Source organism: Curcuma longa, chromosome 4 (assembly GCF_044706935.1).
Source record: "Curcuma longa cultivar G26 ecotype Majalengka, Jawa Barat chromosome 4, ITB_CL_G26_1.1, whole genome shotgun sequence".
Classification (NCBI taxonomy): domain Eukaryota; kingdom Viridiplantae; phylum Streptophyta; class Magnoliopsida; order Zingiberales; family Zingiberaceae; genus Curcuma; species Curcuma longa.
The window spans coordinates 16,005,038-16,032,622 of NC_133864.1; the positions used below are offsets into that span (position 1 = coordinate 16,005,038).

Consider the following 27,585-nt stretch of genomic DNA (forward strand, 5'->3'; position numbering starts at 1 on the left):
TTCTTGCAGTTAGACCGGCTAGAAACAAAGTGGTATTTTAGGCAGAAAATTATAAGTGAGATGATGTTTTAATATTTTTATTTTTTTTCAAAGTGAAGCACTCTTTTGATGATAATGATAATAAGGAGTGCACTTTCATTTCTATGAAATGTGCAGTATGGTATAACAAATCTAAAATCCCCAAATACAAAAATTTGCGATCCTTAAACCTGAACCAAGCTAAGAAAGTTTAGTTCAGTTTTTTTCTAGTTATGAATCTGTAAATGAGGAGTTGTTAATAACTTGAATCAAACCAAGCATTGAACTTTTCTAAAAAAACGTACCAACCCAACCCAAGCCCACCCCTATTCCTAATGCGAACTGTCCTTTTACTTTTTCAATAAATGTTCATTACAGAAACTTTTAAAGCGTCAATCCCAGTTTCAAAACAATCTTGTTATTGGGATTTTTTTTTTTTTGTAAAATACAACATGAAATAAGCTACCAGGCCAAGAAAGGTCCAAATTTATACAGCCTTTTCATTTATTCCAAAAATTAGTAAAGAAATCAGTATCACACAACAAGCAGAGCAGGTCAAAAATAGCAGAGCCTGATCATTGACAACATCAGCAGATGATGTAAGACTATAAGTTTGATTGAAATAAACTATGTCAGTGTTCACCAGGATAAAACTGAAAAACATAGGACCATCCAGGATAATGAATTGTATAGACTGCCAGCATAGAGAAACAGTAAAGGGCAAAGAACTAACCTCTTTTAATTTTTCAGGTCCGACCTCCATAAGTTCTTCAAGTGTACTGTAATACTCAAGATCAAGCTCATCGCTTTGTGATGGAAGAGGATCTCTGTCTAAACCTTTGTTTTCCCATCCCAAAATGTTCCCATCAGCCCATTGTTGTTCAAACTCAACTTCAAGCTGCTACGAAAAAAATAAACTTCTTGTTATGCTATATTGATCGATTTAAATTGTGATGAAACAAGATTCTCATCCAGACAAGTTAATAACAATCCCCTAGACACAGCCAACATGTTCGCATAGTACTCATAAAAATGTAGTAAAAAGACCATCTATTTATATTACTCTATAGATTTGGAATAGCTTCCACTAAGCAAATGTGGGCAACTCAGCTTCAACAAGTGATTAAAAAATTGTCAATTTCTACCAGATTAAAGGTTCACAGCATAATATAAATTTAAATTGAGGAAAACATCAAAAGAAATAAAGAAAAATATGGAAAAGCAAGAAAACATATTTACAAACAAACGTTAACCGATTTATTTTATCATATTTTTTATGAATCCTAGATATCATTAATTCAATTTTTTAGGATTATAAATGCAATTTCATTAAAGAAGGAAAGCATGAAAATGAGATCATGTTCATATTTTGATTAATTGAGAAAAGACTAGAAGTAGGGGGAAACAACAAATATTTAAAAAATATGAAAACGTGTGAATAAACTAGATAGTTTTTATCAAAACTGTAAAGATTGCTTGATCTCATTGATTTGATTTTAACATTGGTTATCAACTACAATTGAAAAATGTAAATGAGACCTTTTTGTGCATGTTATATCCAAAATACTATTGTCTAGGTTAGGTAATCATCACATTGCCCCTAATTAGTCATAGTCAATTTACATAAATAGTTTATTATACTATTTACTGCACTTAAAATATATCTTCGAATATTCTTTACTTTTTCCCTTTTAGGAATCAAATTGCTACTATCGAACCTTTTTTACCTTTTCAAAAAAATTTCTTCAGTACACGTTTATAAAGTTTTCAGGATTTACATAGGAATATACGATCATACACCATCAAATGGTGGTATAAACGTTGCTAATACTTGAAGGTCACTACTAGCTAGATTTATGATCATTATTCAGCAATTTCAGTAGAATTATAGTGTTCTTTCTCTGCTTTAACAAGAGATTGAGATTGTCCTTTCTCTCATACAAGGACAGGCATGCATGATGGCCATGTATTTAATGAACTTATATCAGTCAAACCACAAATTGATGGGCAACTCAAATAAAATTAAACAAGGCAGTGCCAAGATCAATACAATTGCTTTCCAACTAAGATCAATTAGTAAATTTACAATGAAATTAGAGATACTTTGTTAAGATGAGGGACAATGAAAATAAGACCTTTCACATTATAATCAAATGCAAGATTAGAAGATAATAATTTTTTTTCTAAAATAATCAAATTCTTAAATTATATTCTCTCAAGTCCCATTAGATTAAAGAATTGACCCACTAATTTTTTAGGCTCAACCATCACATTAATTTGTTAGACTGAACCACTTGTCAAAATCCTTAAGCCTGACTTAATGTGTCAGTTTTTCAACTACACAAGCCGTGTTATCGAAAAGGGATTCCTATGTGATGGTTGAGCCACCATTGGACATCACGTGTAGTCGACTTAAGAATATTATGGGCCATGAATTGGACTTTAGACCTTAACAAATATTGTCACAAGTTTAACATCCTACTTTAGTCCAGCAAGGTGGTTTGTGGCATATAAAAAAGGATACACTTAGACAGTAAGCTATTATTATCTTTGATGTTAAGAAATTTAGGTCAATAGTTGTGTCTAACAAGTCAATGGATCAATCTCTCATCCAAGAGGACATTAGTATTGCTAACTAATGTTTTCATAGAATAAAATACAGTCGATGTATATCAAAGTTATTAACTTAAAGAATTCATTAGCAGAAAAAAATCAGCAACTTTACCTTCTCAAATAACCTATCAAGATCTTGTAGTGGCTGTGTACGTTCCATGAATGATACAAGATACTGCAAAACATGCTCCAAATATTCCTTATATTGTCTGTCAAAATTAACAAAAAGTAAACTCAGAGCAGTTCAAGTCTATTTTTAATACATATTATGGCATAGCATCGCTACTAAAGAAAAATAAAAAATAATCTTAAAAAGTACTGAAGAAATTAACAAAGCTAGAGAGAACTATATGACAATTAAAAGAAAAGCAAAAGAAAGAACCTCTCGAACATCCTTTTCCACAGAAAATGGGTGAAAATAAATCATAAATGAAACAAAAACTACTTAATTGTGATGGCTATGATGCATTGGCATTTGCAATAATACAAATAAGAGATGCCAAAATATAACGTCAGGGTTTACCTACTCAACTTCAGATGGCATGGAATGCTTTGAGTTCGAGAAAATGAATCCAAGAAAGTCAAGTACTCTGTAGAAGAATCCCCGAACTTTGAATTGATATACTCATTGTATAACTCATGCATATCAAGGTATCGGCCAAAAGCTTCCTGTGAAAACAACCAAAAATACATAAATAGAAAATTATGTTGTAGTGCCAAAAAACACAATAGCGAGTTGAGATCTTGGAAGGTACTCTCAGAAATAAACACATAAACATAATATACTCTGAAAAATATTAAGTGCATAGTTCATTTTTATTTAGCCCACCATAACACCATGACAAGATAAGCTTTGCCCAATTATCAAAATTGCAGCACAGTCTATATCAGAAAGGCATCACGAAGATGTATAAACACCTAAAGCTTACCCTGCGTGCCAGCATGATCCTGCATGCACAATGACAAAATCCTGCAGAAATTAAAATACAAAAATCACAAAGGCATCTATCCCATTCCTCATCGTGATTGGAAGAAACAAAAGAATTATTATTCACAAGATTCCACACCACAGTGAACAAACATCAAGAAAAGAAAATATTCATTTTTCCATGACTATGTCATCTCCACTGCACTCATATATTTTCCATTTGCCACTCATATCACTGGGCTTCATTAGAACATCATATCTGTTTGTTGGAATATAATGTTTTCAGTTTCTTGAGTTACTGAGTTTATTTAACTCATCAAAACTCATCCTTGATAACTAGATCAACTGAATTACCATAAGAAAAGTACAACTCAAACTCAAAAGCTAGTTTGGCAAAATTATTGTCAGAGCTTGAGTTAACCAACAATACTTCCATATGTTAATATATATAATTCTTGCACCAAACCAATTGAACTGTTTGGATTTCACTAAACTGGATTCCTTCACCCATCAATGATCAAATATTGAAGACACTGGCATAACCAATATGGAAGAATACGATCAAAACCCAAAGAAAAATAAGCAAGTTTGCAGGAAAGTAACTAGATAGTCTAGATCATGAAGCAGGAATCCTGTGTTTTGTGGGATAAATTTCATGTTGGTGTCACGCTTTGAATCTCAATCTTTGAAATTGATTTCATGTGAGAAATGGAATCAAGCATCCATCCAAGGAAAAAAACAAGCACAAAATTATGACAGAACCTATGATACCTCGCCACTAAATTCAATATGTGGTTCTTCCTTTAGAAGCTCTTCGTATTCTTCAGTTGTATCAACCACACGAGCTGATGGATGTCTCCTATGGTAGTCACGGATCTGCACAAGGTAAAGCTCAGAGTAATGCAAAATTTTAATAAAATTACGAAATCAAGCTTCCTAAACATCAACATAAAGTATTGTGTAGACTTCCGTAAATCACACATTGAATATCGGAAGGAGAATTATGCACCAAACCATGTAAAATCAGCCAAATCCGAAGCAGAAGCAAATGCCCACCACATAAAAGGTAGTATTTTTTTTTCAATATCTAGAGCTTGAACGAACACCCACCTCTTTAAGCCTATCATAAAACGCACCAAAGAGCGTAATCGAGCCAGTTGCAGTCTGCCCACCAAGCGCCGCAATCTCATCTTTCCTCGCACTGTCTTTGTCCTCGTATATATCAATCTTGCAGAGAGCAGAAGAAAAATCAACGTAAATAAATAGCACATCAGACGCTTAAGCCAGACAACAAGATAATGTGACGATGTTACAAAATAGAAGGGCCTGAGAACACGGCATTACAAGCTTATCTGTGGTGTTGGTGATGAGGTCGATCATGTGGCGGACGCGGTGGCTCTGGAAGAGACGGTCTCGGTTGCTGTCGGGCTCGCGCTGGAGCTCTCGCACGATGAGTCGCTCCAGGCGCTCGACGTCCTCATGGGCAGAGCGCGTCACCTCAAGGAGCGTCGAAGACATGGCGGTCTTGTCACTTGCCGGAGAGATGAAGAGAGGAGAACGTCGTCGCCAGAGGAGAGGTTAGGGTTTTTGTTTCGGCCGAGTCTGGGTAAGCAGTCCTTTTACTAAAACTCTGCCGGTTGTCGATTAGCTGCGGAAAATTTTGCCCGTAGGCAAGTTTTATTTATCGCTGGGTTATTTTTTTTTTAAATAAGAACTTACATTTTTTGTTTAAAATTTATCTTAAAATTTATGTTTTTCAATTGATAGTTATTTAGAATATTTGAATTTTATCCTATTTTTTAACATGTATAAAATAAACATATAATTTTTTAAAAATATTCTTGCCCTTTCAAAAAAAAATTATGACTAAATTGGCATCACTCAAAGAGGTTAAGCTGATTCATTTTGAAATAGAACTTTGTCTTATGGACTCAATCCCTGGAGATCGTCCAGTCCCACAAAAATTTTCCACCGACCATCAGAATAAATCGGAAAACGCATAGAAAACATCCTTTGATTGCGTTCCCCATTTGAAAGAAAATTCTTACAAATACATCATAACTAGAGATCAAACCATGAATCTTTGGATCACAATCTGGATGTCCTACCATTGCACCATTAACCCGGTGATTAAAATAAAACTTTCTAGAATGAATCTCTAGTTACCATCATCGAAATATCAAGAAAAAAATAATTAAAAAATTCCTTAGTATTTCTTCCCTAAAGAAAATAGCCAAAAAAGATATTATAGCAAAGAATAAGAAAAGAAAAGGATGTTGATGTGAGTAAACTTCAGTTAACAATTACGAGAACATTATGTTTTACACGACCTAATCAGAGCATGCTAATTAATCTTATTACACAACCAATTAGATTTTCTTATGGCGACCAAAACAATAGAAAATTACCCAGTATGGATTGAACCTAACCGATCACAGAATGTCTGCAAAACAAACATGAGGTTAAAATAAAACAGTTTTTGAACGATACATTCGACAGTGCCTCTGGAAATAATTTATTAAACCAAGTTCCCAAGCTTGAATTGGTTACTCAAACAAGATGGCAAAAAGACATTGCATTGCGATGCTGACCCCTCAACTTGCAGCAGCAAAATTTTGTGAACCTGGAAACTTAATACTTAAGTTTCCTGTGCGAACTTAACACCCTTTTCGATTGAGGCTTTTAGTTCAGGCTTAAGATTTTCCAAGCCCTCTTTCTCGTAATCAGACAGAGAGCCAAGTCCAAGAACTTCCTCAATTCCATTCTTCCCCAGCTTCACCTGATGAGACACAATGCAGAAATAGCATGCAGGTACGCAGTTAGTAAGCAGGGATTTGAAGTTATATTATAGCTGTAATCAGCAAGCCAAAAAGAATGCAACTGACCTTAGATGCAAAAAATGGCAGCTCGGTGACACTTGATTGCACAAATGAACACTCAACGATGCCAGGAGCTCCATTAAGACCCTTCAAGCACGCATCTGCAAAAATGGCTCCTGCATATCTGCATCATACTATCAGTTAACTTCAATGGATAGATTTATTCTTTCTCAGCAGCTACACTACATAGAAATCACCAAATTTCAAAATGAAAAGGCAAAATTCACCAAAATTCCAAATTGAAAAAGCAAAAATCACAAAATTCCAAAATGAAAAGGCAAATATAACCATTTAAGGTGTAAGCAACAGCAAACCAAGATGGAATACTGAGAATAGGTGAACAGGTACGTGTTCAAGGTTGCATATGGTATTAAACCAAAGCCATGCTGTCCAAATAGTTCAGGTCACAAAACTAATTTGGTGTGAATTTTAGAACCAAAGCAATTCAGTCAAACCATGACAACATCGTGGTACAGTTTAGGTTCAAAGTAATTCATATGTGAAACTCAAAACTGTTCAAAGTAATTCATATAAGAAATTCAAAATTGTGCCATGTCAGGTTAGCTCTGGGGAAATATTACATCACTGCTTGACATCCAGGGCAAGTATATAAATTTCAATACAAATGATTGCACTGGGTTGGATTTCGGTACTAAAATGTATTTATAAGTCAGAAAGAAAAAAAAAATCATATCCCAGATGAGCCCAACTAAAACCAAAACATCAAACTGTTAGTCCCAAAATTGCCCATATCTTTGGCTGGGGTGAGGATTAGGGTGGATTTGTTAAACGCCTCTAGCCCAACAGGTCATTATGAATGTAAAACCTCGCTTGAGTTTTAAAAACAAGAAACAGAAATAACATGATAAGAGATAAAATGATTGGAATCAAAACTATATAAAACAGCACATTATCTTACTGAATTTTTATTGAACTAACCAAATATCATCATTCCTCCATCTGATTTGAACACCACACATTCATGTGTTAAAGTTAGGCATCTGAAATTTGTTTACTTAAGAAACTTAAAATGTAGTAGAAATTGGTACCTATGGATGCTTTGCTTTGACCTTCAACCCACGTAAATGAGAAAACTAGCCCAATAACTTATTATGCCCAACTACTAGCTCGAAATGTTTAAACACAAGTTAATAATAGTTCCTCTTGCAAACTTATAAACCCTTTTATAAGCCCAAACTAAGGTGTTACAATAAAAGTTTATATGCATTAATATGTTTAATCAGACAAAGCAGGTAGGATTTGAGAGATCTAGGCAGAATGTGAGAAACAACACCATGGTTCTAAGGAGAATATCACCTTATTTCAATGTTATCTCGTGTTATATAAAGGATAAACAGTATGCCTTTAATTTGAAGAGGTTTGATTAACTAAATTAATAGAAAAGGAAAAACTACTTTAGTAAGATATAGCTTTTTGTCTGTTTCAATAGAAAAAGAGGAACATGGATCCGAAAGAGAAATGAAGAGCTCTTAAAGGCACCAGACACCAATTTGTCAACACAACATTGAAAAGTTAAGGACAAATACTAGGAACTAACAATTTCGAAGATAGACATGGATCAATATATTCAAAACAATGAAAGAGAGCTGAATCACCATATAATAGAATAAGATGTGTAACTTACGCCATTGACAAAGTTGCAGAGCCTTTTCCAGCTTTTGCCTCCACAACCTCCGTCCCACCATCCTGGGTCCTTTTGGTAAGAGCCTTGATATCCTCGTGAGACAAATCATTACTAACAGGAGTTGCCTGTCGAAAAAAAAAATATTTAACCTATCAAAGATTAATCAAAGCACAGAAACAACATTATTACAACAAACCCACAGCAATCACCTGAGAGAACAGAGGCAAGATTGTTATGCCAGCATGACCACCGACAACAGGAACATTAACATCTGTATAAACGACCGCATCGTTTAACTCGGATGATTTGCTCACCTAATCATGAAAATATCAGATTCAACAAGAAGAAGGCATTACCAGCCACCGGAACCTTAGCTTTCCCAGCATAGAAGGTTTTAGCCCTGACTACATCAAGAGTGGTAACGCCGAACAGTTTTTTCTCATCATATGTTCCTGCCTTCTTGAACACCTCAGACGCAATAGGTACAGTTGAATTCACTGGGTTGCTTATCATATTAACAACAGCCTGATTAAAAGAAACAAAAATTAATTCTCTTTATATATCATAATTCCTCAAACGCTTAGAAGGAACGAACATAAAGAGGAACTGCAACAATTTGTTGGTCGAGAGAAAAAACACTTACGTTAGGACAGTACTTCGCGATGGCAGTGCAAAGAGACTTGACGATGCCAGCGTTGATTTTGAAGAGATCATCGCGAGTCATGCCGGGTTTCCGCGGCACACCAGCGGGGATGATCACGACATCGGAACCCTCAAGGGCCTTGCCAATCTGCTCCTCGCCCACATAGCCCGCCACCTGGAGATCCATCAAATGACAGACCCAAAACCCTAGATCCGATCAAAATCCCCTCAAGGATCGGGAAAAAAAAAGCGGAGAGAAACAAGGAGGAAGATCTCCAAACCTGGGCGCGAGTGTTGATGTGGCTGACATCAGCAGCAACGCCCGGGGTGCCAGCGATATCGTAGAGGGCGAGGCTGGAGACGAGGGGGTTGAGCTTCATGAGGAGGGCGAGGGGCTGACCGATACCACCAGCAGCTCCGAGGATCACGACCTTGCGCTCCGGGGCGGCGTCGGAGGAGAAGAGGCGGCGGCCGGAGGAGGCTCCGCCACGTCTGAGCGCCAACTCGACAGATCTAGCCAGGAAGCTCCTCATCGTCTCCGATGTAGTAAAAGAGCGATTACTGAAGAGATAGAGAGTTCGGCGTCTTAAATAGGGAGATAGGTAAGGCGAGAAATCGACGGAAGAAGGATCACGTGCGATCCGCCTGCCACTGTTTTCGTTCTGGACTATTTAACGACGGAAGAAGGAAATAAATAAATAAAGTTTTTATTGCCAAAATTGATATTGTTTTACATAATTTAGGGAAAATTTTAATTCTAAAACAGATACAATTTAATACGAAAATTAGAGAATATTCCAAACTCCATCTCCCTTTTAGTTTCATCTTCTCTGATAGACAGAGGATGGAAGTTGATAAGAAAATGAATGGCCCTGGAATGCCAAGAACAGTTGTAAAGTGGACACTCGAAGGAAAAGCGGAATTCTGATGTAAAAATGGAGCACAATTGTACAGCTTTTATTTAAAGGCTGCAATGATACAACACGCAATCCTGAAAGGTGAAAGCAACTACACGGTTTCAGTAATCAGAAACCCATGTTGCTATGAATTCATTACCATAAAAGATATAGCACACCCCTGGATCATCGACAGCTTTACGATACAACAGCTAGTTCAAACAAAACGCTTGAAAGTTTTCGTGGAAGGAACAAAGCATGCAGTTTTTCTATTGTGGGTTTGGCGCACGACTGTTAGCAGACGATACTCTTGATCCCCATTCCAAAAGCTCTTTGCTTGTATCATCTTTGTGCACAATTACCTCAATGAAACACAGGCAATCCTTCTTGTCTCCTGTGGCTGTGGCTATCGACTCTTCTAATTGCTCCTCGGTGTTCACCTGCAATGAATCATCAGGGACTTTTCGCTGTCAAACTGATTTCAAAACTTAGATCACTCACCTTGCAAGTCCAACATTTGCCTGCTTGATTGTTCATGGCGTCGACAACTCCAGTGTAGTTCCAGTTCTTGATCACATTATAAGGCCCGTCATGGATCTCTACTTCGATAGTATATCCGCCATTATTAATGAGAAAAATAATGTTGCGTTGCCCTTGCTGGATCATTGTAGATACATCTTGAGCAGTCACCTATAGAATTATAGGCCAATTATCCAAGAGCACCAGTGACAATCAGTAATTATGAAAAGAAAAATGAATACAATGAAAACATAAGAGCTATCTCAGTTCTTAGTCTTAGAGATTGCATCTATATGAAAACAAAATATTAATACCAGTTCCTTTCACCTCCATTGATGCCCAATTTTTCTGAAAACATACATCAACACAATATATATACTACATTTAAATCATACATAATAACCTCATTTAAGCCACACAAAAAGAAGGATATTTGAGAATGAAAAATTTAGAGAAAAAAAATCCAAAGAAACAATGTTTTCTCTTTAGATTTGTTTAGTTCTCAATTGATGTTCAATAGATTAATTCATCCACAACAATAGCTCTTAATATATGCTCTCGACAAAACTGTAAACAAAACATAGAAGTTAATATAGTTTGAAATTTTATTTTATAGAAATCATTTCCTAACATGACTAAACACATAATAACAGATTGGCAATTTACCTGGAAACTCCCATCTCCTATGCAAGCAATAACACGCTTTTCCTTGGCAGCTTGAGCATATCCAAGAGTGGCACCTACTGACCATCCAATTGATCCGTACTGCATTTGGAATTCATACCTGAGAAAATTGTATCACTAGGTCAACCGTTTGATGGCTATGTGATCGGTAAAACGAACGACGACAAACTCACCCGCAGTTCTCTGGCAAATGAAGCTTTTGGCAATTGAACCATGAATCACCAGTCTCTGCAATGACAGAGGTCTCTCCAGTCAGCATCCTCTGCATGAAAGAAAACATATGACAAACTCAATAAAAACAACAAGCTAAGCACAAACTTGAATGGAAATGAAGTTAAATTTGATCTTCAAAGGCATGCCTGAATGTGCTTAAAAAGGATATTAACCCTCAAAGGTTCGTTATTCTCTCGTCTTATCGGCATGCTCGGAGGGACGTAGATACGACGGTAATTCTCCATAGCAGTAGTGTTCCTCTTCAGCTTATGAGACAGTGCAGTCAAGAATTCTGCCATGAAAACCCAACCAAAAGAGGGGCCATTGCCGACGGTGACACGGTTAGGCTTTGCCACCACAGCTTTTTCCTTCTTGATCAGGAGAGAATACCCCACAGAGCTGTAGTCATTAAAGATCGGGCCGACGAACATGTAAGCATCAGCTGATTCCACAATCTCTCCACAGAAGTTGGTGCTCACGGCGCCCCAGTAAGTCCCGATGAAGTGAGGATGGTGCTCCGGCACCAGTCCTTTGGCTGACGGCATGATGGCTATTGGATAGCCGCACGCGTCTGCGAGCTCCATGAAGGCTTGCTGTGCTTTAGCCACCCTCAGATTGGGTCCTGCGACTAGTACTGGCTTCACGGCCTTGTTCAAAAATTCTGCTGTTGCTTCCGCGGCAGCCTCCAGTCCTAATTGGTTGCTCACCCTACAAAGAACCGTCGTCTTTCATGTTAACGAGAGAGAGAGAGAGATAGAGATAGCACCGAACACCTACTTGGGCGCGAGGAAGTAGGGAACAGGCTCGTTTGCGAAGGTGGGATGAGGTATCCCCGGCAAGTTGCAGCTGATGCTGATGTACACCGGCTTGCTCTCTTTCAAAGCCGTGGAAATTGCAGTATCGATCATCTCATGTGCATCATCCAAATTATTGATCACCGCCTGCAGATTGGGGCAGATGAACCAAGCAATGTTTAAGATCCGACAAACCCTAAATGTCGCTACGAAATTGGGGGCGTATTTTTGTGAGTTATAGATCGGAGAAGGTTAGGGGACCTGGTGGCAAGTGACAGTCTGGAAGCAGCGGAGCTCCTGGGTGAAATCGGGGAGGCCGATGGTGTGGTGGAGGATGCGGTTGGTACCGTAGTCGTTGGAGTTGGGGCCGCCGACGACGCAGATGATGGGGAGGTTCTCGCTGAAGGAGCCAGCGATAGCGTTGATGACGCTGAGACCGCCGACGGTGAAGGTGACGACGCAGGCACCGACGCCGCGGGCGCGGGCGTAGCCGTCGGCGGCGTACCCGGCGTTGAGCTCGTTGCAGCAGCCCACCAGGTTGAGCTCCGGCTCCGCGATGAGGTGGTCGAGTAGGGTGAGGTTGAAGTCGCCCGGCACGGAGAAGACGTCGCGGACGCCCAGCTGCACTAGCCGCCGGGCCAGATGCCGCCCCAGCGTCCCCGGGCCCCGACGCGCGCTGCCGTCCTGCATGCTGAAGCCGTTCGAACGCAAGTCTGAATTGCTCGAATCGCTCGCCGGTGGATAGGGAAAGCAGACAAAGCAAGGTCCTTGTTTTATTGGCGACATGCAAAGAAGAGGAGGCGTATACTGGGGGAGTGGACACTGGAAACCATGGGCGACTGCTTCACCTGCTGCCTTGGAAGTGGGTGAGCCAAAGTATAGTTTAGTGTATCCACTGCAAAAGACAAAGACAAAGACGCCGGCGTAGATTACGTAGAATAAATCATCAGCGCATTCCACGAATGGTTTTACTTTTATTCACGATAACTAATAATGGAAAAGGAACGGTGGTGTGAGGGCTATCGGCGTACGATAACGTGATTATTTTAAAAATAAAAGATTAACAAAATTATAAAGAAAATAAATATGAAAAATTAAAAAATTAAAGAAAAACTGCCGCACCACCTAGATCCGACCACGGTTCAGAACCGACGGTTCGGAACCGACGGTTCGGAACCGCCGGTTCGACGGTTCATAACAGGTCGACCCTTAACCTTAACTGCTCAAGACGGTTACGGTTCACGGTTCGGAACCGCCGGTTCACGGTTCGGTTCACGGTTCGCGACGGTTCGAGATTATTATATTAAAAAATTTAAAATTTAAAATTTATATTAAAAAAATATTGAAAAAAAAAAGAGAAAAGTCGATGTAATTAGTGGTGCATATTTTAAGACCGGTGAGAATTACGTTCGTTCCCCATCAACAGCGTCTTAATATGGATTTGAATTAAATAAAGTATATATATAATTATATTAATTTTATAAATAAAAAGTGTTGTAGAACATTGGTGAGCATGTAAGCTTGTCTCCCGGAGTGTCTTAGTTCGATTCCCAGCTGTTGCAATCGGCAGGTGTTGATTTTTGAAAAAAAAATAAAAAAAATTCAAAAAAACCCAAACCGCCGGTTCAAGAGGGCTTGAACCTTAACCGGCCCGGTTACGGTTCGGCCCGGCTAACCGAGTCAATGGGCCGGGTCCGGGTTTGACCCGGGCCGGGTCCGGGCTGGACCCGGCCCGTGGTCGGGTCTAGCACCACCTAGAATTTTTTTAAAAAAAATTTATTCAATAATAAAATCCTCTGAAAATAACTAAATATATATATAAATAAATAAACCATACAAATTTAATTTTAAAAAATCTTAAACTACTTTCAAATTTTAAAAATAAAAAATTATTATAAAAAATAAAAACTATATTCGAATTCTTTAAAAAATATATAAAATGATGTCTCATATATCCAAAAATAAGTCTCTAAACCTCGACTAACAAACCGAACACACGTATTATTCGAATTAAAAATTTTGGCTATGATAAATTGATTTGTTGGTGAAAAAAAGAGATTTCTAATGCTTATTATTTTTTTCATGCCACGAGGTTTGGAGGTAGTTTGGAGTCTAGTGGTGTGGAGGCTAGAAGTTATGCTTAAACATCGGTTTATCTTGTGGATGCTAGCAAATAGACACTTGAGGACTAAGGATCGTGTGGAGTATGAGCCTAACAAATTGTGTGAGTTATGCTAACTTCATGAAGAAATTAACCACCACTTGTTTTTTTTAATGTCCCAAGGTTTGTGAGATATGTGGCAAAGTCAAGCATTGGCTTGATATTGGACAAAATTTTACTTCTTTTGACGAGATGCATCAGGTTCTTAGACGACATTACAAGAATGGACGACGAAAAACCAAGGAGTGCTATCGGCATCTCTAGTATGATATACTATATATAGGAGGCACGTAATCGAAGGTGTTATCAAGGCATTATCCTGAATTTTGATTGGATTTTTCGCAAGGTGCAAGTACATGTGTATCAGTTTGTAAATCTCAAGTCACAGTAGTATCTAAGTTGCTGGTGGCTCTGTTCCTAAGATGAGATTGGTTTTTGTGGTTTATGGTGCTTTGTATGGCCCGTAGATAGACATGTAAGTGTTGTGATGTGGGGACATGTGGGGCTATAGTATCTTAGTATTGGTGGTGTCATGAGTTTGATATAGTTTCTTGTGTGATTGGTCATATATGTGTGTCTAATGACTAGTGTTATCTGGACTATGATGCTGATCTTTTAATTGTACATTTAAGAAGTCTAACCTCTTTTTTATTTTATCCATATATATGAACCATTTTTTAAAAAATAAAAATTTGACTCTGCATTACCTCTACATCATCCGTATACTGAAAGAAAAAAAAAATACAGATTTATTAAATCGATATGAACATCTCTTAAAAAAATCAAAAGGCGCACTTTATTCTATGAGGAAAGTTTGATTTTTAATAATTTTATAATAATTACGATTAATTACTATAAGATGTACCAGTTAGATAAGTGTCCAACGGTTAAAAAGTGTAAACTGCATAAGATGAATAATTGATTATTTTATTTTAATTAAATTATTATATATAAAATATTATTATATTAAAAATTTATCAAAATTATTTTAAAATAATTATAAAAGATATTAAATAACTCTTCACAATTATAATTTAAATTTAAATTTTAAAAATTTTAACTCTAAACTCAATACTATTATATCAATTAAAATAATTATAAAAACTAACGATATATATATATATACGGTTCTGATATACTGCGCGACACCGCCCGCGCGACCCCGTGCACGCCTCCTTCGACCCCCGTTCATTGTCACCGCCCTAGCATCGTCGTCCGGTCATCTCCGACCGCCGGACCGGGCTCGATCGACGCGCCACTCGCCGGCGCATCGACCGGCGTCGGTCCGGTGGCGGGAGATGGTCGGAATCCGGCCAATTCGGCCGGAACAGTAGCCGACCGAACACAGTGACACTTGCGGCCAAATTCCGGCCGATCTCCGGCCGCGATTTGGCCGGAAACCGATCGGAATTTGGCCGCAAGTGTCCGGATGCTACTGTGCCGGCCAAATCGGGGGCCTTCCGGCCACCTCCGGCCGCCGGACCGACTCCGGTTGACGCGCCGGCCAGTTGCGCGTCGATCGGGCCCGGTCCGGCGGCCGGCAGTGGCCGGACGGCGTGTCGACGGCGGCGGAAGCGGGCGGAGGTCCGAGGAAAGTGTCCGGCTGCTACTGTGCCGACCAAATCGGGGGCCTTCCGGCCACCTCCGGCCGCCGGACTGACTCCGGTTGACGCGCCGGCGAGTTGCGCGTCGATCGGGCCCGGTCCGGCGGCCGGCGGTGGCCGGACGGCGTGTCGACGGCGGCGGAAGCGGGCGGACGTCCAAGGAGAAATACTGTACACGGGCGCTTTGGACCGTCGGATGCGGCTCGTGATCGCGCGATAGACGGTCTGATTGCGATCGCGCACGGGCGCGCAGATCAATCGCGCAGTATATCACTTATATATATATATATATATATATATATATATAAATTAACAAGTAACTTTTAAATTATTAAATATTAAATATTATTATATCAAAATAATTTGTATCAATTTAATTAAAATAATTTAAATTTTATTAAAATTATTTTTAAAAAAGTATAAAAGTTATTAAATAGTCATAAATTTAAAGTGTCTTTTTAATTTTTAGAATAAGAAAGGGGAAACGAGGTTTGACGTTTCCTAGTCGAATCGGCCATTGATCAATTAGTCGTCCAAGGTTGGTTGCGATACATTTATTTAGTGGTACAGCTGTCATAAATTAGTATATATTGTGAACCACAGTGTACTACATTCCAAAAAGAAAACAATAACAAAATATGCCATAATTCATTCTGCTTTTTCTAAGAACACGATTCCCCACTGAAACGAAACTACCAGTGGACTGGATTGGCCAACTGAAAGAGACTTCTGCTTTCAATAATGGAGTAAATCAACCTCCGAAGATAACCAGCGTCGGCGAATTATTCCTTTGAATCGCTTGCGAGAATGTATGTATCAATTCGATCGTAGAAGAAGGGAAGATAAGAATCATCGCACAGATCCGGAAAACATCGATCGTCTCGACATGAATCAACAATCATAATCTTCCAAACATTACATCTGTGGATCTCAGAAGACTAACAGGGGATCTGCTTGGTGAACCACCGCATGACGTGGAGCGGCGCCTTGATGAGCTCGATCGCGAACTCCACCAGGATGGTGACGCAGAGGCAGCAGGGGCAGACGCAAGAGAGCAGCAACCTGCAGTCAGTTTCAATCCAGAGCTCTTTTCATTCAATCGACTGTTTTGGATAGAATTCCCAAAACGTGGATCGGACGAGAGGTAATTAGGGTTTGGACCACGGTACGTACCCGACGATCCAGACGAGGACGCCGACGACGGAGAGGAGGAGGGCGAGGAAGGCGAAGGGGAGGCCGAGCAACCAACCCAGCGGCCGGCACTCGCTGTCGGAGCACATCCTTCTTCTTTCTTCCTCGATCTTTGAATCCTCAATCCTGAGCGGCGATGGAAGAGGATAAAAGGGTGGTTGAGATTGGAGGAGAAAGGAAGAACGCCTCTCCGCGCGTGGGTTGGCGGCGAAGTCAAAGACGAAAGCGAAGCGTCTCCATTTTGTCGTGCAGTCGTGCTTCACCGATGGGCCCACTAACGCAGAACCTCCAATTTGACGGATACGTGACTACCCGGCCCAAATAAGGCCCATATCAAAGTGGGCCCGATAAGAAACTCACACATAATCTTCGATCACTCACAGGTGCCACGTCCATCGCCTGCTGACGTGTCCCGTGCCAGCGCACGATTTATGCGTTCTGTTACGCCGAGAAAATAGCTTTTCCCTGGCGGGTGCGCACTCGGCAGCCAGAGAAGCGGTTTAAACCTGGGAAACGCCGGGGATGATGGAGGGGAAGCAGTCGCAAAGCTCAAGATCCTGTTTTGGGGCATCCTCTGGAGGAGGCAAAAGCGGTGGTTGTTCGGTGCAGTGTCAAATTATCAACTTCCATGCTGTGTTAGTACAATTCTCATTTGGGACTTTATTTAGGGATTTTTTTGGTTCTCCGATTGGGCGATTTCATGAGACAGATGTTGTCGGCTGAATGGAAGAAGTTGTTGAATAGTGACTGCTTATTTGTTTCTCCATTCTTCTGTTGAGAATCTAGGATATTTATCCTCGTTCTTTTGCTTGCTTCATCTTTACATATACCACGGTTCCAGTATTCCTCTGTGTGATTGTTTGCTGTGTGGAAGGTTTTATCTTGCCATTTCTTTGGATCTCATCTTGGTTCGCTGCGTGATTTTGTTTGTTGGTTGAAGGTCATTGTTTAACCTCTGCGGTCGTTGACATAATTATCTAAAGTAAAAGAGTCAGGTAAATCTTCTACGGATCCTTGTCTGTTTAACAAATGACAGTTCGGCTTTCATCTAACAGGTTTTTGACGGTCAACATCTAGTAATATTTGGTAACTTACTGTGAAAACTTTCACGAAGCCATTCATTATCTCTTTCATTTTTACTAATGTTTAGAGAATATGAATTCATCTACATTTGGAGAGAATTTCTTATTCTTATCATTTTATAAAGGAAGTGATGGCTATATTTACATGAATGTTTCATGAGTCGCTCTACATTCCGTTGACTATTTCTGGTCGGTCTCATTTTTATCTCTGTTGTTTCCATGGAAGTAGATAATTTTAATCATCAAGAGTTGTCAGACAGATTCTGCAGCTTTCTAACTGATCCATTCCAATTTTCTGTAGTCAGTGGGTAGCTATCAAACTATGTTATTATCTGATAATTTTGTTAGTAAAAGTTATCATTGTTCCTGTTGCAGTCATTTATGAAATCAAATTGGCAGCAAAGCCCGACTATCATAGTTATATTTTTAGCTTGATTCCCTTTCTTCTTTTTTTTTTGCAGATTTCCCAAAGCCAATTTACTAGTTTGTTTTTAACAATATCTCAGATTGGTTCTTCAAATTCCTTCTTCATTGTCATTGATAGTTAACTTGTGGGAAAATGTTCTTTGTATTTATTGAATACTTCATTTTCATAATCATCAGTATGGTTTATGTGTTGCTCCAACAATTTCCTTGTCATCTCTATGGCTTATGTTCTCTACAGGATCGGATTGAACAATCATCATCTTATTTGGATTTCTTCAAAATTGACAAAATCGATTAGAGTTTTCAGATTAGAACAGTTCTTAAGTAGTTTTCTTTCTTGTTCTGATATGGTAGATACACATGAGAACATGAGGCACTAATGGCTGCTGTAGAAGCAAGGGATGTTTGGCACTGGTGGACAAACCATGGTCGAGTCCAGGAAGATGCAAACTTAGCTTCTCCTCCATCATCTACTCGAAGAAATGGTTCAAGTGATGGCAATACAACAACTCCTGTCCCTGATCTCATCCATTTTAACAATCCCTTTGAGACAAAATGGTGGCTTCAGCTGCAACCCAACTTAGAGTGCCTGAAAGACATTAACTTTGACCAATTGTGCTCCTTAGAATATGAAACTGACGAGAAGAGTTTGGTAACTATTGCACCAACATCGATGTCGGATGAGAAACCTTTGCCAATTGACAATATTGATGATGTTCTCAAACAGGAAGAGTGTCTTCTAGAATTTCCTCCTATGGTATCAACAGATCTCAAGAACAGTTCTAGAACTTTGGTGAAAGAGATAAAGATGACAACTAACTGTCCTCATCAGCCTCTAAAACAGAAGCCAGATATGGAATTTGTTTACAAGGAGGAAGAATTTTTAGGTTTGAAGCCCGATGAGCAATTACCATCTAGAAGAATAGACAAGGCCTTGGAACTTGGATCACCTTGGGCTGCTATTAATAAGTCTGAGCCATGGTGGCGTATTACAGATAAAGATGATCTGGCCTTCTTGGTTGCCCAAAAATCATTGCATCATATTGAGAATTGTGATCTGCCAAAACCCACACAGCTAGTTCTTGTTAATAATGACACTGTGGATGGCAATGGAGTATTTCAATCATCACTAGGTAGAACGGCTAGAACAGGAATGTGTGATGCCAATGATGATTCACATGATCCTTCTAGTCATTGGAGATTAGACAACAAGGATATTTCACCTCGTCAAAGATGCTATGAGCAGAACGGCTCAAGGAAATTGCACAGGCAAGGCCTTTTACAACTTTTTAATTGGTGAAACTCTATGGTTGTTTTATCAGATTGCTTAGTGTATTTCTACTCGAACTACCTTGAATTTATGAGCAACTCCTATTTTAATGAGCAAAACTCTATGGTGCTGTTTTATCAGATTGCTTTGCATATTCTACTTGAGGTTTTCTCCAGATGAATAGAGTTTTATCAGAGTTGAATATTCATCTATTGTGATGTCGTGGTGCATGCGTATGTCATGCCCAGTGATGCCCTGGTTTAATTACTCCAGATGAGGAGTTTTGGGCTAGGAGAAGTTTCACATGATGCTAGTGAACGAACTCTCATTAACTTGGACTTTCAATTTTTTATTTTTGTCGAGTCTACATATTAATGGTTCAGTCCTTTTATTCAGGTGTTTAAGATTGGACGTCAAAGTAGACGTAGTCCTAGGTATTGTGAGATGTTCTAACTAGAAGGGATTGTAGGTGGTGTTGAATCTGCCATTGTATTGTATACCCGTATGGAATGATCAATAAAAATGTTTTTGCATCCAAAGGAAAAGCGTATTTTACTGATAACACTTAGAGCATCCGCAACGGGTGTTCAACGCGCGTTAATAGGATGTAACGCGTTCAGAGGTATTAACGCTGATAACACTTGTTAATCAGTGTTACATGCTTTGAATTGATTTATATCAGCAGTAAGAATTTGTTGATATCATGCAGTTTCGACAGAGATTGTGTAGAAAATAGACGACCTGAAAGCAACCAGAGAACTGAGAAAAACAACCCCACGAGAGGTCAGCTGCTGGAGGCACTTCACCATTCCCAAACGCGAGCCAGGAAAGCTGAAATGTCAGCCCAGAAAGCTCATAATGAGAAAGAACATGTAGTCAAACTGTTATTTAGACAAGCATCTCAGCTGTTTGCATACAAGCAGTGGATATATATGTTGCAGCTTGAGAACTTTTCTCTGCAGCTCAAGATATCAGAGCATCAGATATCAACTCTGTTCCCCGTACTTCCTTGGATGCCTTTGCTGGGTTCGCGGTCGGACAAGGACGAGAAAGGGAGCAAAGGCAACATAGTGAGATGCACAGTCGCCTTTGCGGTCGGATTGGGTTTGGTTGGTGTTGGGTTGCACTTCGGCTGGACTGCCGGTTGTTTGTTCTCCGTGTAGATTGGTAGAGGATCCTACTGTCGAAGATCTTAGATCGTGACTGTTTGTTTTGTTCATTCCTGGTTTCTGTCTTTCCGGTTGTCTCTGTACACAATTCTTGATAGGTCATCAGTGGTGATGATAGAATTTCCGGGCTTCACAAGTAGTTTTTTTTTCTTGTTCACTCATGATAGAAGTTTCCTCTTGATGATTTACATGAGAGGATACTTCATTTGATTGGTAATAAAAGTTTAGGAATAAAGAAAAAGAAGTATATCCTGTATCATTGTACATCGTTTAAAATTTTAATCCATATCAAAATTAAACACTTAACTATTATTGTTAAAGAGTGATGTTAACTTACTTAAAACTCTTTTAACAAACATAGTGGCATAATCATTCATTTCTTAATATATATATGTTTGGATAACTTGGATTTCGATACAGTATCAGCAGTTCGCTACAAGCTTGCTGACAGATGTGGCCATGGCATTAGTGGCATCATTCATTCCTTATGAGCAGGTTAATTTTTCTGTAGATTCATATATTACATGGAGGTTCCAACATTTGATATGACAAAAAAAAACAGAATATTCAGATGTACGAGCAAGAATTTGCCTGGCATGAAGCTTGAGCATAGAACATAATCTTCACTAGACATGACAAACCTGCATACCGGGGCTTCATTTGAAGTGCAAGACAGTAGGCACGGTCGAAGAGTACTTAGAGCTCGTCATGAACCTCTTCTGTCAATGGTGAAGTGGTATGCTTCTCGGAGAGATAGCTCATTGCCAGTGAGGCATGAAGCGCCGCACCATATGGGAGTGCCTCTTCATTGATAGTGAAGAATGGGGAATGCGGAGGATAAACAGGTCCCTTTGATTCATTCATTGTCCCGACGAAGTAATAGTAAGCGGCAGGGACGACCTCGCTAAAAAAGGAAAAGTCTTCTGATCCCATCACAGGTTTCTTGTCTCTTACGTTGTCGGCCCCAAGCATACGTTCAGCCACCTTCTGAAAATGGCCATGAAGAGCCTTGCTGTTAACTGTAACAGGGAAGAAAGGATGACCTTTGTCGAGGAAATCAACAGTTGCGATGCACCTCTGAACTGATGCTTGTGCAATGATAACCTTAGGAAAACAATAGGAGAAAACATTTAAGCGAATTGGCATACAGTAAATCTATTAAACATGAAACTGTCTCCGCGTCCATTATCAAATCTTTAGTTTAGTTGAGTGTGCCTGTTGTAAACTAAGGAGCTTGAGAAGTGTGAATTGAATCTCAAACCTCTTTGATTCGTTGTTTGAGTTGGAAAAAGCTTTCTTTGGAAAAAGCACGGAAGGTGCCACCAATGGAAACTGAATCAGGAATGACATTGAATGCACCACCTCCTTGAAATTTTGCAACTGTTACTACCTGCAATTAAAAGGTCCAGAGAAATTTATTCTCAGATGATGCAGCTTATAAGTAACAGATTTGCAGATTTTGGTCTCTTAGGGCAAGAATACAGGAAAACCCTGCATTTCCATATGATAGTAGCTAAATGATTGTGGGGGTCATAGAAAAGTTAAATGGCTGTGATTTTTTCCTACAGAAATAACCAAATGATTCTGCCAGTACTTTGTGAGCATCTCAAATTGTTGTTAGACTGGCTATTTCCTTTTCAAGGATATCGATTGTTGTATTGTTCCAGACGCAATCACACTTGGGGTGAAGGCAGATTTCTTAGGAGAATTACAGTGAATCACATCATGAACTTCCCTCACAAACTAAACCTTGTTAATAAGCGATAGCAACATGCAAGTGTAATATGGTAGCTTCAAATACAGCATTTCACAGGCCATGCCACGTTTGCCAGATATGTATTTATTGAATATCTTAAAGTGTATAGGGTAAGTAAAGTTCACAATAAGTTTTATGTCGAACTGGTTAAACAGAGTTTTCTACAAGATGTGTTACAATAAAACAAATTAGGATAATTAACTTAGGCAGAACAGGTTGTTGCAATGGCTGTCATATCTATACACTAGGTATTAATTTGAATCAGAGATCCAAATATTAGAGGGTGATGCCATGATCCATAGAACTGTCAACATGTTACTCAACATGGTACCACAATAAATGAGAAGACACATTAATGTTCCATACAAGTGGCTTTGCTACGTGTATTTATGCCAACGAATCATACAAATAGTGATATTCTTGAAATAAAACTAGTTAACTCTTTTTGTTGTTTTTATGAATTATAGTTGAGGATGAAATAATCATTTTCACATACTCTATTATTCAATAGATCTCTATAGTGAGAGAGGAGGCTACAAACAACATAACAGAGCTATTAAACTTGTAGGAATTGATTTGATATGGAACTAAATTAATACTTGAACTGGAGGAAAGATGTGTAATCATGCCCAGTTTGTTATACAATAGATAAATGTGTTCCATTAAACCATTTGATGAAGATATCAGAAACTATTCATTGGACCAGTATTAGGCATCTAACACTTCAATGTAAAAATGCTGTGAGAATACGAAGCTTACAAAGATGGAGGAAAAAATTTAGATTAACATGCAAATCAAAGGCCAATAGGTGTCCAGCCATTATAAAAAGAGATAAAAGAGGAGAAATGTCAAATGACAGAGTGAGTAAAATCTTAGCTATTACTTCAAAAATATATATAGAAAGAGAAGAGACAGTAAAGCTATCACATATTTTGAGATAAAGAGTAATAGAGTAGAGAAGAAGACTTTGAGTAACTAATCTCCTTTTTAATCATCCAATCAATGAAAAAATATGGTAATAGAATACAAGCATGGTGACACTTCTTAAAGAAAGAGGAAGACTTATAGTTTCAATAATTTTGAGAATAAAGGGGATTCTATATACATTTTTGTCCCATGAGATACCAGGTCAGTTTCCAAATTTTAATATTTTTTGACGCTACATTCTATTAATTTTATATAATTCAAACATTTCAATTTACTTTGGGTTATTTGGAAAAAAGGTTTATTCTAATGCCATGCATTAAGGTACCTCAAGCATTCTTTAGTTCATAATAGAGGGCAGCTTATCCATAGAAGGTTTGTCACATGATATGAAAAAGACAAATGATGAGGAGATTTAATAACAATGAACTCAGTGCAAAAAGGCCAATGTGCTGTATGCTAACTGCTGGAGGCATAGACAGCTTTTTCACTATTATACTGCAAAGTAACCAATACAGAGAGGTAGTTTTTCACTATTATTAACATTCTTGGGATGGTGAATGTAGAATATAACCAATTACACCCTTGTAAAAAATATATAAGGAGAGGTAGTAAATAAGTAAATGGACATCTAAAATACAACTCAAATATTACCTTTTCTCAACCCCAACTATACATTTACATATTTTCAACCCCAACTTTATCTTCCTAGAGGCTCTAAGCTAGCACATTTTTGTTTTATTAGGCCCACATATATTATGCTTGTCTAAGTTCATCTTGTGGCCCTTCTTGTAATCATTTTGCCATCAACACCCTAGCCATGCACAGAGGCAAAAAGATAAAAGGGGGGAAATGGAGCTGACCTAGATCAAAATGTTGCCAAGACAGATATAAGTAAGGAGTTTCAAAGAATAAATCATATGAAAATTTACCTGTGAATCCAACGGATCAGCTTCACGAGAAACAAGATGTTGCAAACTCACAATTACATTTGATGCTGCCAAAATTGGATCAATTGTGTGTTGAGGGATGGCAGCATGACCTCCCTTTCCACCTATAACTGCCTCAAAGAACCCACTCCCTGCCATTATTGGACCTGACCTTGATTCTACAGTACCAGAAGGTATGTCGGGGGCTACATGAAACCCAAAAATAGCATCAACATCTTTAACAACTCCAGCTTCTATCATTTTCTTTGCCCCACCACCTCCTTCTTCCGCAGGTTGGAAAATAAGCACAACAGTTCCCTATTGCCAGGACAACCATGGTTTGAGAATTAAAATCAACTAGCTGAAAGCAATCAAATTAAATCTTGAAAACTAGAACAAAAAACTTATCCATACTGGCATTATATCAGTAGACTCATAGAAGAATTAGAAGGTCCTATATCTGAAGTAATTAAGAGACCACACTGACAAGCTTTGCTCTTCCAATAAAACAGCAAACAAACTTTGTGATGAAATGGAAGAAAATAGGAAATTTTGCAGAGTGAGGAACATCAGTTAATTACAATGAAGGTAGTAGAATGGATCGAAGCAGTTATTAATCAATACAACCGAAGAATGATGTTGGTGGAATACAATAGACGGCACATTTTGTCTTGCCAACCTGAGAATAAATAACTTATTTCCAATACATGCACACAGATGCATGCTCAGATGTAACCTAAAATAGTCATAAATCTCGGTTCTCAAGCATTATAAAAAATAAGGCTCCAGATCTAGTTGAAATTTAGAATGTCATATATGTAATGGATGTTGAGGAGGTTATTTTGTAACGATTGGCTTGAACCATGAGTCACGGATAACTCGAGGTCTTTTCTGCTAATAGAAGTGAGAGAATGATGACTTTGCCCTTTCAAAAGGCATATTGAAGGATGAAGTTTTTTTTTGGATCCTTTTAAGGCACTGAAGCTCTCCATTCCTTGCTAATGTGGGATAAAAACCTCCTCATCAGAACCTCCCATTCCAAAATTGAAAGTATGTGTTATTCCCACAGATGACTCCATTATAATGAGGTCATTCTGTTATAATTGGTCCAGGTCATGTTGTCATAGAGTCACCGAGTTATTGTGCACCCTTGTTTTAATTGGAAATACATGAAAAAGGTCCATAAAGTGAGTTACATAACAACCCTAACAGTTATGCCTTTTGTCAAATGATGCCTTGAAGAGCAAAGATCTCTTAGTCTTTAAAGCTTTCCATTCCATGCCAATGTAGGACAAAATGCTCAGTTATCAAATGCTGACATGCATATACCCGTCTTCCACATTAGGGGTGAAAAACTAATGATGACAATATTAAGCAAAGAATCACTTGATAATAAAATCAAGTCCCAGGTAGGGCAATTCTCCTGCTTGGTGTTAAGTGATATTTTCATCGACTAAGCTTGTGGACAAGTATTTGGCTATACCTCAAAACATCCTATAAGAGAAATTGCAATATGTATGAAAATCTCAGCTCAAATAGATTATGATTGATTCAAAGAAATCTTCAAAGAGGACTATAGTAACAAAGAATTTGTTTACTGGCCATCTGTTAAAATACATAAACAGAATCTGAATAATCACTTGACTTTCAAATGTAAATAGAATCTGAATACATAAGCAGATGCCTCTTACTAAATCTTCACATGAAAACATAATTTATGCAAACTGAAGAATATACTTTTTAACGCATGAGACATATGGCAAATTCTTTCTATAGTAAATTATTAATGAAACTTTATTGAATAATTACTTACAAGTTAATTGGAGAAGTTTTATTTGTTCAATAAATTATCTCCCTAAACTTTTTCTAGGTCGTCTATATACAAAATAGTTATGGTGAATGACAAACCTGCAAATTTTCACGATGCTCTTGAAGGATCTTAGCAGCACCAAGCAACATGGCAACATGTGCGTCATGGCCACAAGCATGCATCTTGCCAGGAACCTTACTCTTGTGTTCCCATTCCACCGCCTCCTATTCACAGTAACCAACGCGTCAAGAAAGTTTTTTCTTCAAAAGAAAAAAAGGTTACCAAACAATTAACAAACAATGTCACTGTAACAACAGTAGTAATAAACTGTGTCGCCAGGCATATACAATTCCTAGATCACCCGGTCTTTACTCAATCTATACTTTCTCATCTCTTTCAATTCCCCGAAAGCGAATAAACTACTAATTATATATTTACCGATTTACATCAAGAAAAAGCTACAAGATGTCTTTTTCCATTCACTTCATGTTCTCCATGTTTGCGTTAGACATGATATGAAATTCAAGTAGTCAAAACCTGCATCGACAGGGCGTCCATATCGGCTCTGATAGCAACAAAAGGAGCTTTCCCGGTGCCGACGTATCCCACGACCCCGGTGACCGCGATCGGATACCGATACGACACCCCCAAAGCATCAAGCTCGTTCCGGATGAGCTCGCTGGTGGCGAACTCCTCGTACCCGAGCTCGGGGTTCTCGTGGATCCGCCTCCTGACACTCACCATCCAATCGAAGAACTCTGGCTCCTTGGCCCTCTCCAGGAACCCCGCCGCATCGTCAAGCTTCGACCCCGCTACGCCCGCCGACTTCAGCAGATCCAAAAGCGCCACCAGAGCAATCAATTTCGCAAACCACATCGCCGAGCCACTCCCTTCCCTTCCGAGCTCTTCCGATTAACGTCCCGAGCAGCTTTTAGGGGTTTTATCAAGGAAACGAGAGGAGACGCGAGCGAAGAGATTAATTTCTGTGGCTCCGGACGCATAAAACTTACCCAAACACCCACTCTCCACACAATAAGATGGACCCACTTTTGCGTCCCCGAGAATCAATCCTCTCAGCCAACCACAAGCCGGGTAAATCAGAACTCGACCCCCCAACAGATTACCACTTTTAGTTAACAAATTCGACTACGATTAATATTTTTTTTAGTTTAGCTAAAAATACGCATTTCTATATTAAAATATTTTAATATTTTTTTCCAAATAATTGAAGCAATTACGCACGTGGAGAATAAACCAGAACAGGCTGACACGACAGACAATGCCCTTCCATCAGCATTGATTACCCAAATATATAAAAAAGCCCAAGAATTTTCTTGTCGTTCGCCATTACTCATTCAAGGTGTGCAGCATTTTTTGTGAGTAAAATAATGGAAAAGCTGGAGGGGCAAAATAAAAAAATTGATAAGCAAAT

The 27,585-nt window shown here is 38.8% G+C and overlaps 6 protein-coding genes across 7 annotated transcripts; 1 reads left to right on the plus strand and 5 right to left on the minus strand.

Annotated features, from left to right (window-relative positions):
* Nucleotides 1-2,753: 2,753 nt before the first annotated feature.
* LOC141826712 (splicing factor SF3a60 homolog) lies at nt 2,754-5,154 on the minus strand. The gene is made up of 6 exons (XM_074713994.1): nt 4,904-5,154; nt 4,670-4,786; nt 4,331-4,435; nt 3,561-3,601; nt 3,155-3,300; nt 2,754-2,840 (listed from the first exon to the last, which is right to left on the minus strand). The coding sequence occupies exons 1-5, from the start codon at nt 5,075-5,077 to the stop codon at nt 3,213-3,215; spliced, it is 525 nt and encodes a 174-aa protein (XP_074570095.1). The 5' UTR covers nt 5,078-5,154; the 3' UTR covers nt 2,754-2,840; nt 3,155-3,212.
* A 681-nt stretch (nt 5,155-5,835) lies between these two features.
* On the minus strand, nt 5,836-9,264 carry LOC141826811 (malate dehydrogenase, mitochondrial-like). Of its 2 annotated transcripts, XM_074714115.1 has the most exons (8): nt 9,007-9,264; nt 8,727-8,900; nt 8,440-8,608; nt 8,293-8,354; nt 8,084-8,208; nt 6,445-6,562; nt 6,161-6,338; nt 5,836-6,121 (listed from the first exon to the last, which is right to left on the minus strand). In XM_074714115.1, exons 1-7 carry the CDS (start codon nt 9,256-9,258, stop codon nt 6,198-6,200), a joined length of 1,041 nt encoding a protein of 346 aa, XP_074570216.1. In that variant the 5' UTR covers nt 9,259-9,264; the 3' UTR covers nt 5,836-6,121; nt 6,161-6,197. The 2 variants fall into 2 exon arrangements, with proteins under 2 accessions (XP_074570216.1, XP_074570215.1); XM_074714114.1 differs by having other exon boundaries at nt 5,836-6,338.
* A 399-nt stretch (nt 9,265-9,663) lies between these two features.
* On the minus strand, nt 9,664-12,577 carry LOC141827545 (pyruvate decarboxylase 1-like). Its single transcript, XM_074714814.1, has 7 exons — nt 12,093-12,577; nt 11,815-11,978; nt 11,184-11,745; nt 10,998-11,086; nt 10,807-10,924; nt 10,123-10,311; nt 9,664-10,061 (listed from the first exon to the last, which is right to left on the minus strand). Exons 1-7 carry the CDS (start codon nt 12,519-12,521, stop codon nt 9,891-9,893), a joined length of 1,722 nt encoding a protein of 573 aa, XP_074570915.1. The 5' UTR covers nt 12,522-12,577; the 3' UTR covers nt 9,664-9,890.
* Nucleotides 12,578-16,223: 3,646 nt separating this feature from the next.
* On the minus strand, nt 16,224-16,987 carry LOC141828313 (signaling peptide TAXIMIN 1-like). Its single transcript, XM_074715720.1, has 2 exons — nt 16,770-16,987; nt 16,224-16,658 (listed from the first exon to the last, which is right to left on the minus strand). The coding sequence occupies exons 1-2, from the start codon at nt 16,874-16,876 to the stop codon at nt 16,535-16,537; spliced, it is 231 nt and encodes a 76-aa protein (XP_074571821.1). The 5' UTR covers nt 16,877-16,987; the 3' UTR covers nt 16,224-16,534.
* A 296-nt stretch (nt 16,988-17,283) lies between these two features.
* LOC141827171 (uncharacterized) lies at nt 17,284-20,923 on the plus strand. The gene is made up of 3 exons (XM_074714420.1): nt 17,284-17,422; nt 18,650-19,591; nt 20,275-20,923. The coding sequence occupies exons 2-3, from the start codon at nt 18,675-18,677 to the stop codon at nt 20,726-20,728; spliced, it is 1,371 nt and encodes a 456-aa protein (XP_074570521.1). The 5' UTR covers nt 17,284-17,422; nt 18,650-18,674; the 3' UTR covers nt 20,729-20,923.
* Nucleotides 20,924-21,219: 296 nt separating this feature from the next.
* Nucleotides 21,220-27,072, minus strand: LOC141827750 (IAA-amino acid hydrolase ILR1-like 1). The gene is made up of 5 exons (XM_074715067.1): nt 26,691-27,072; nt 26,252-26,377; nt 24,347-24,661; nt 21,996-22,124; nt 21,220-21,838 (listed from the first exon to the last, which is right to left on the minus strand). Exons 1-5 carry the CDS (start codon nt 27,027-27,029, stop codon nt 21,431-21,433), a joined length of 1,317 nt encoding a protein of 438 aa, XP_074571168.1. The 5' UTR covers nt 27,030-27,072; the 3' UTR covers nt 21,220-21,430.
* Between the last annotated feature and the right edge of the window lie 513 nt (nt 27,073-27,585).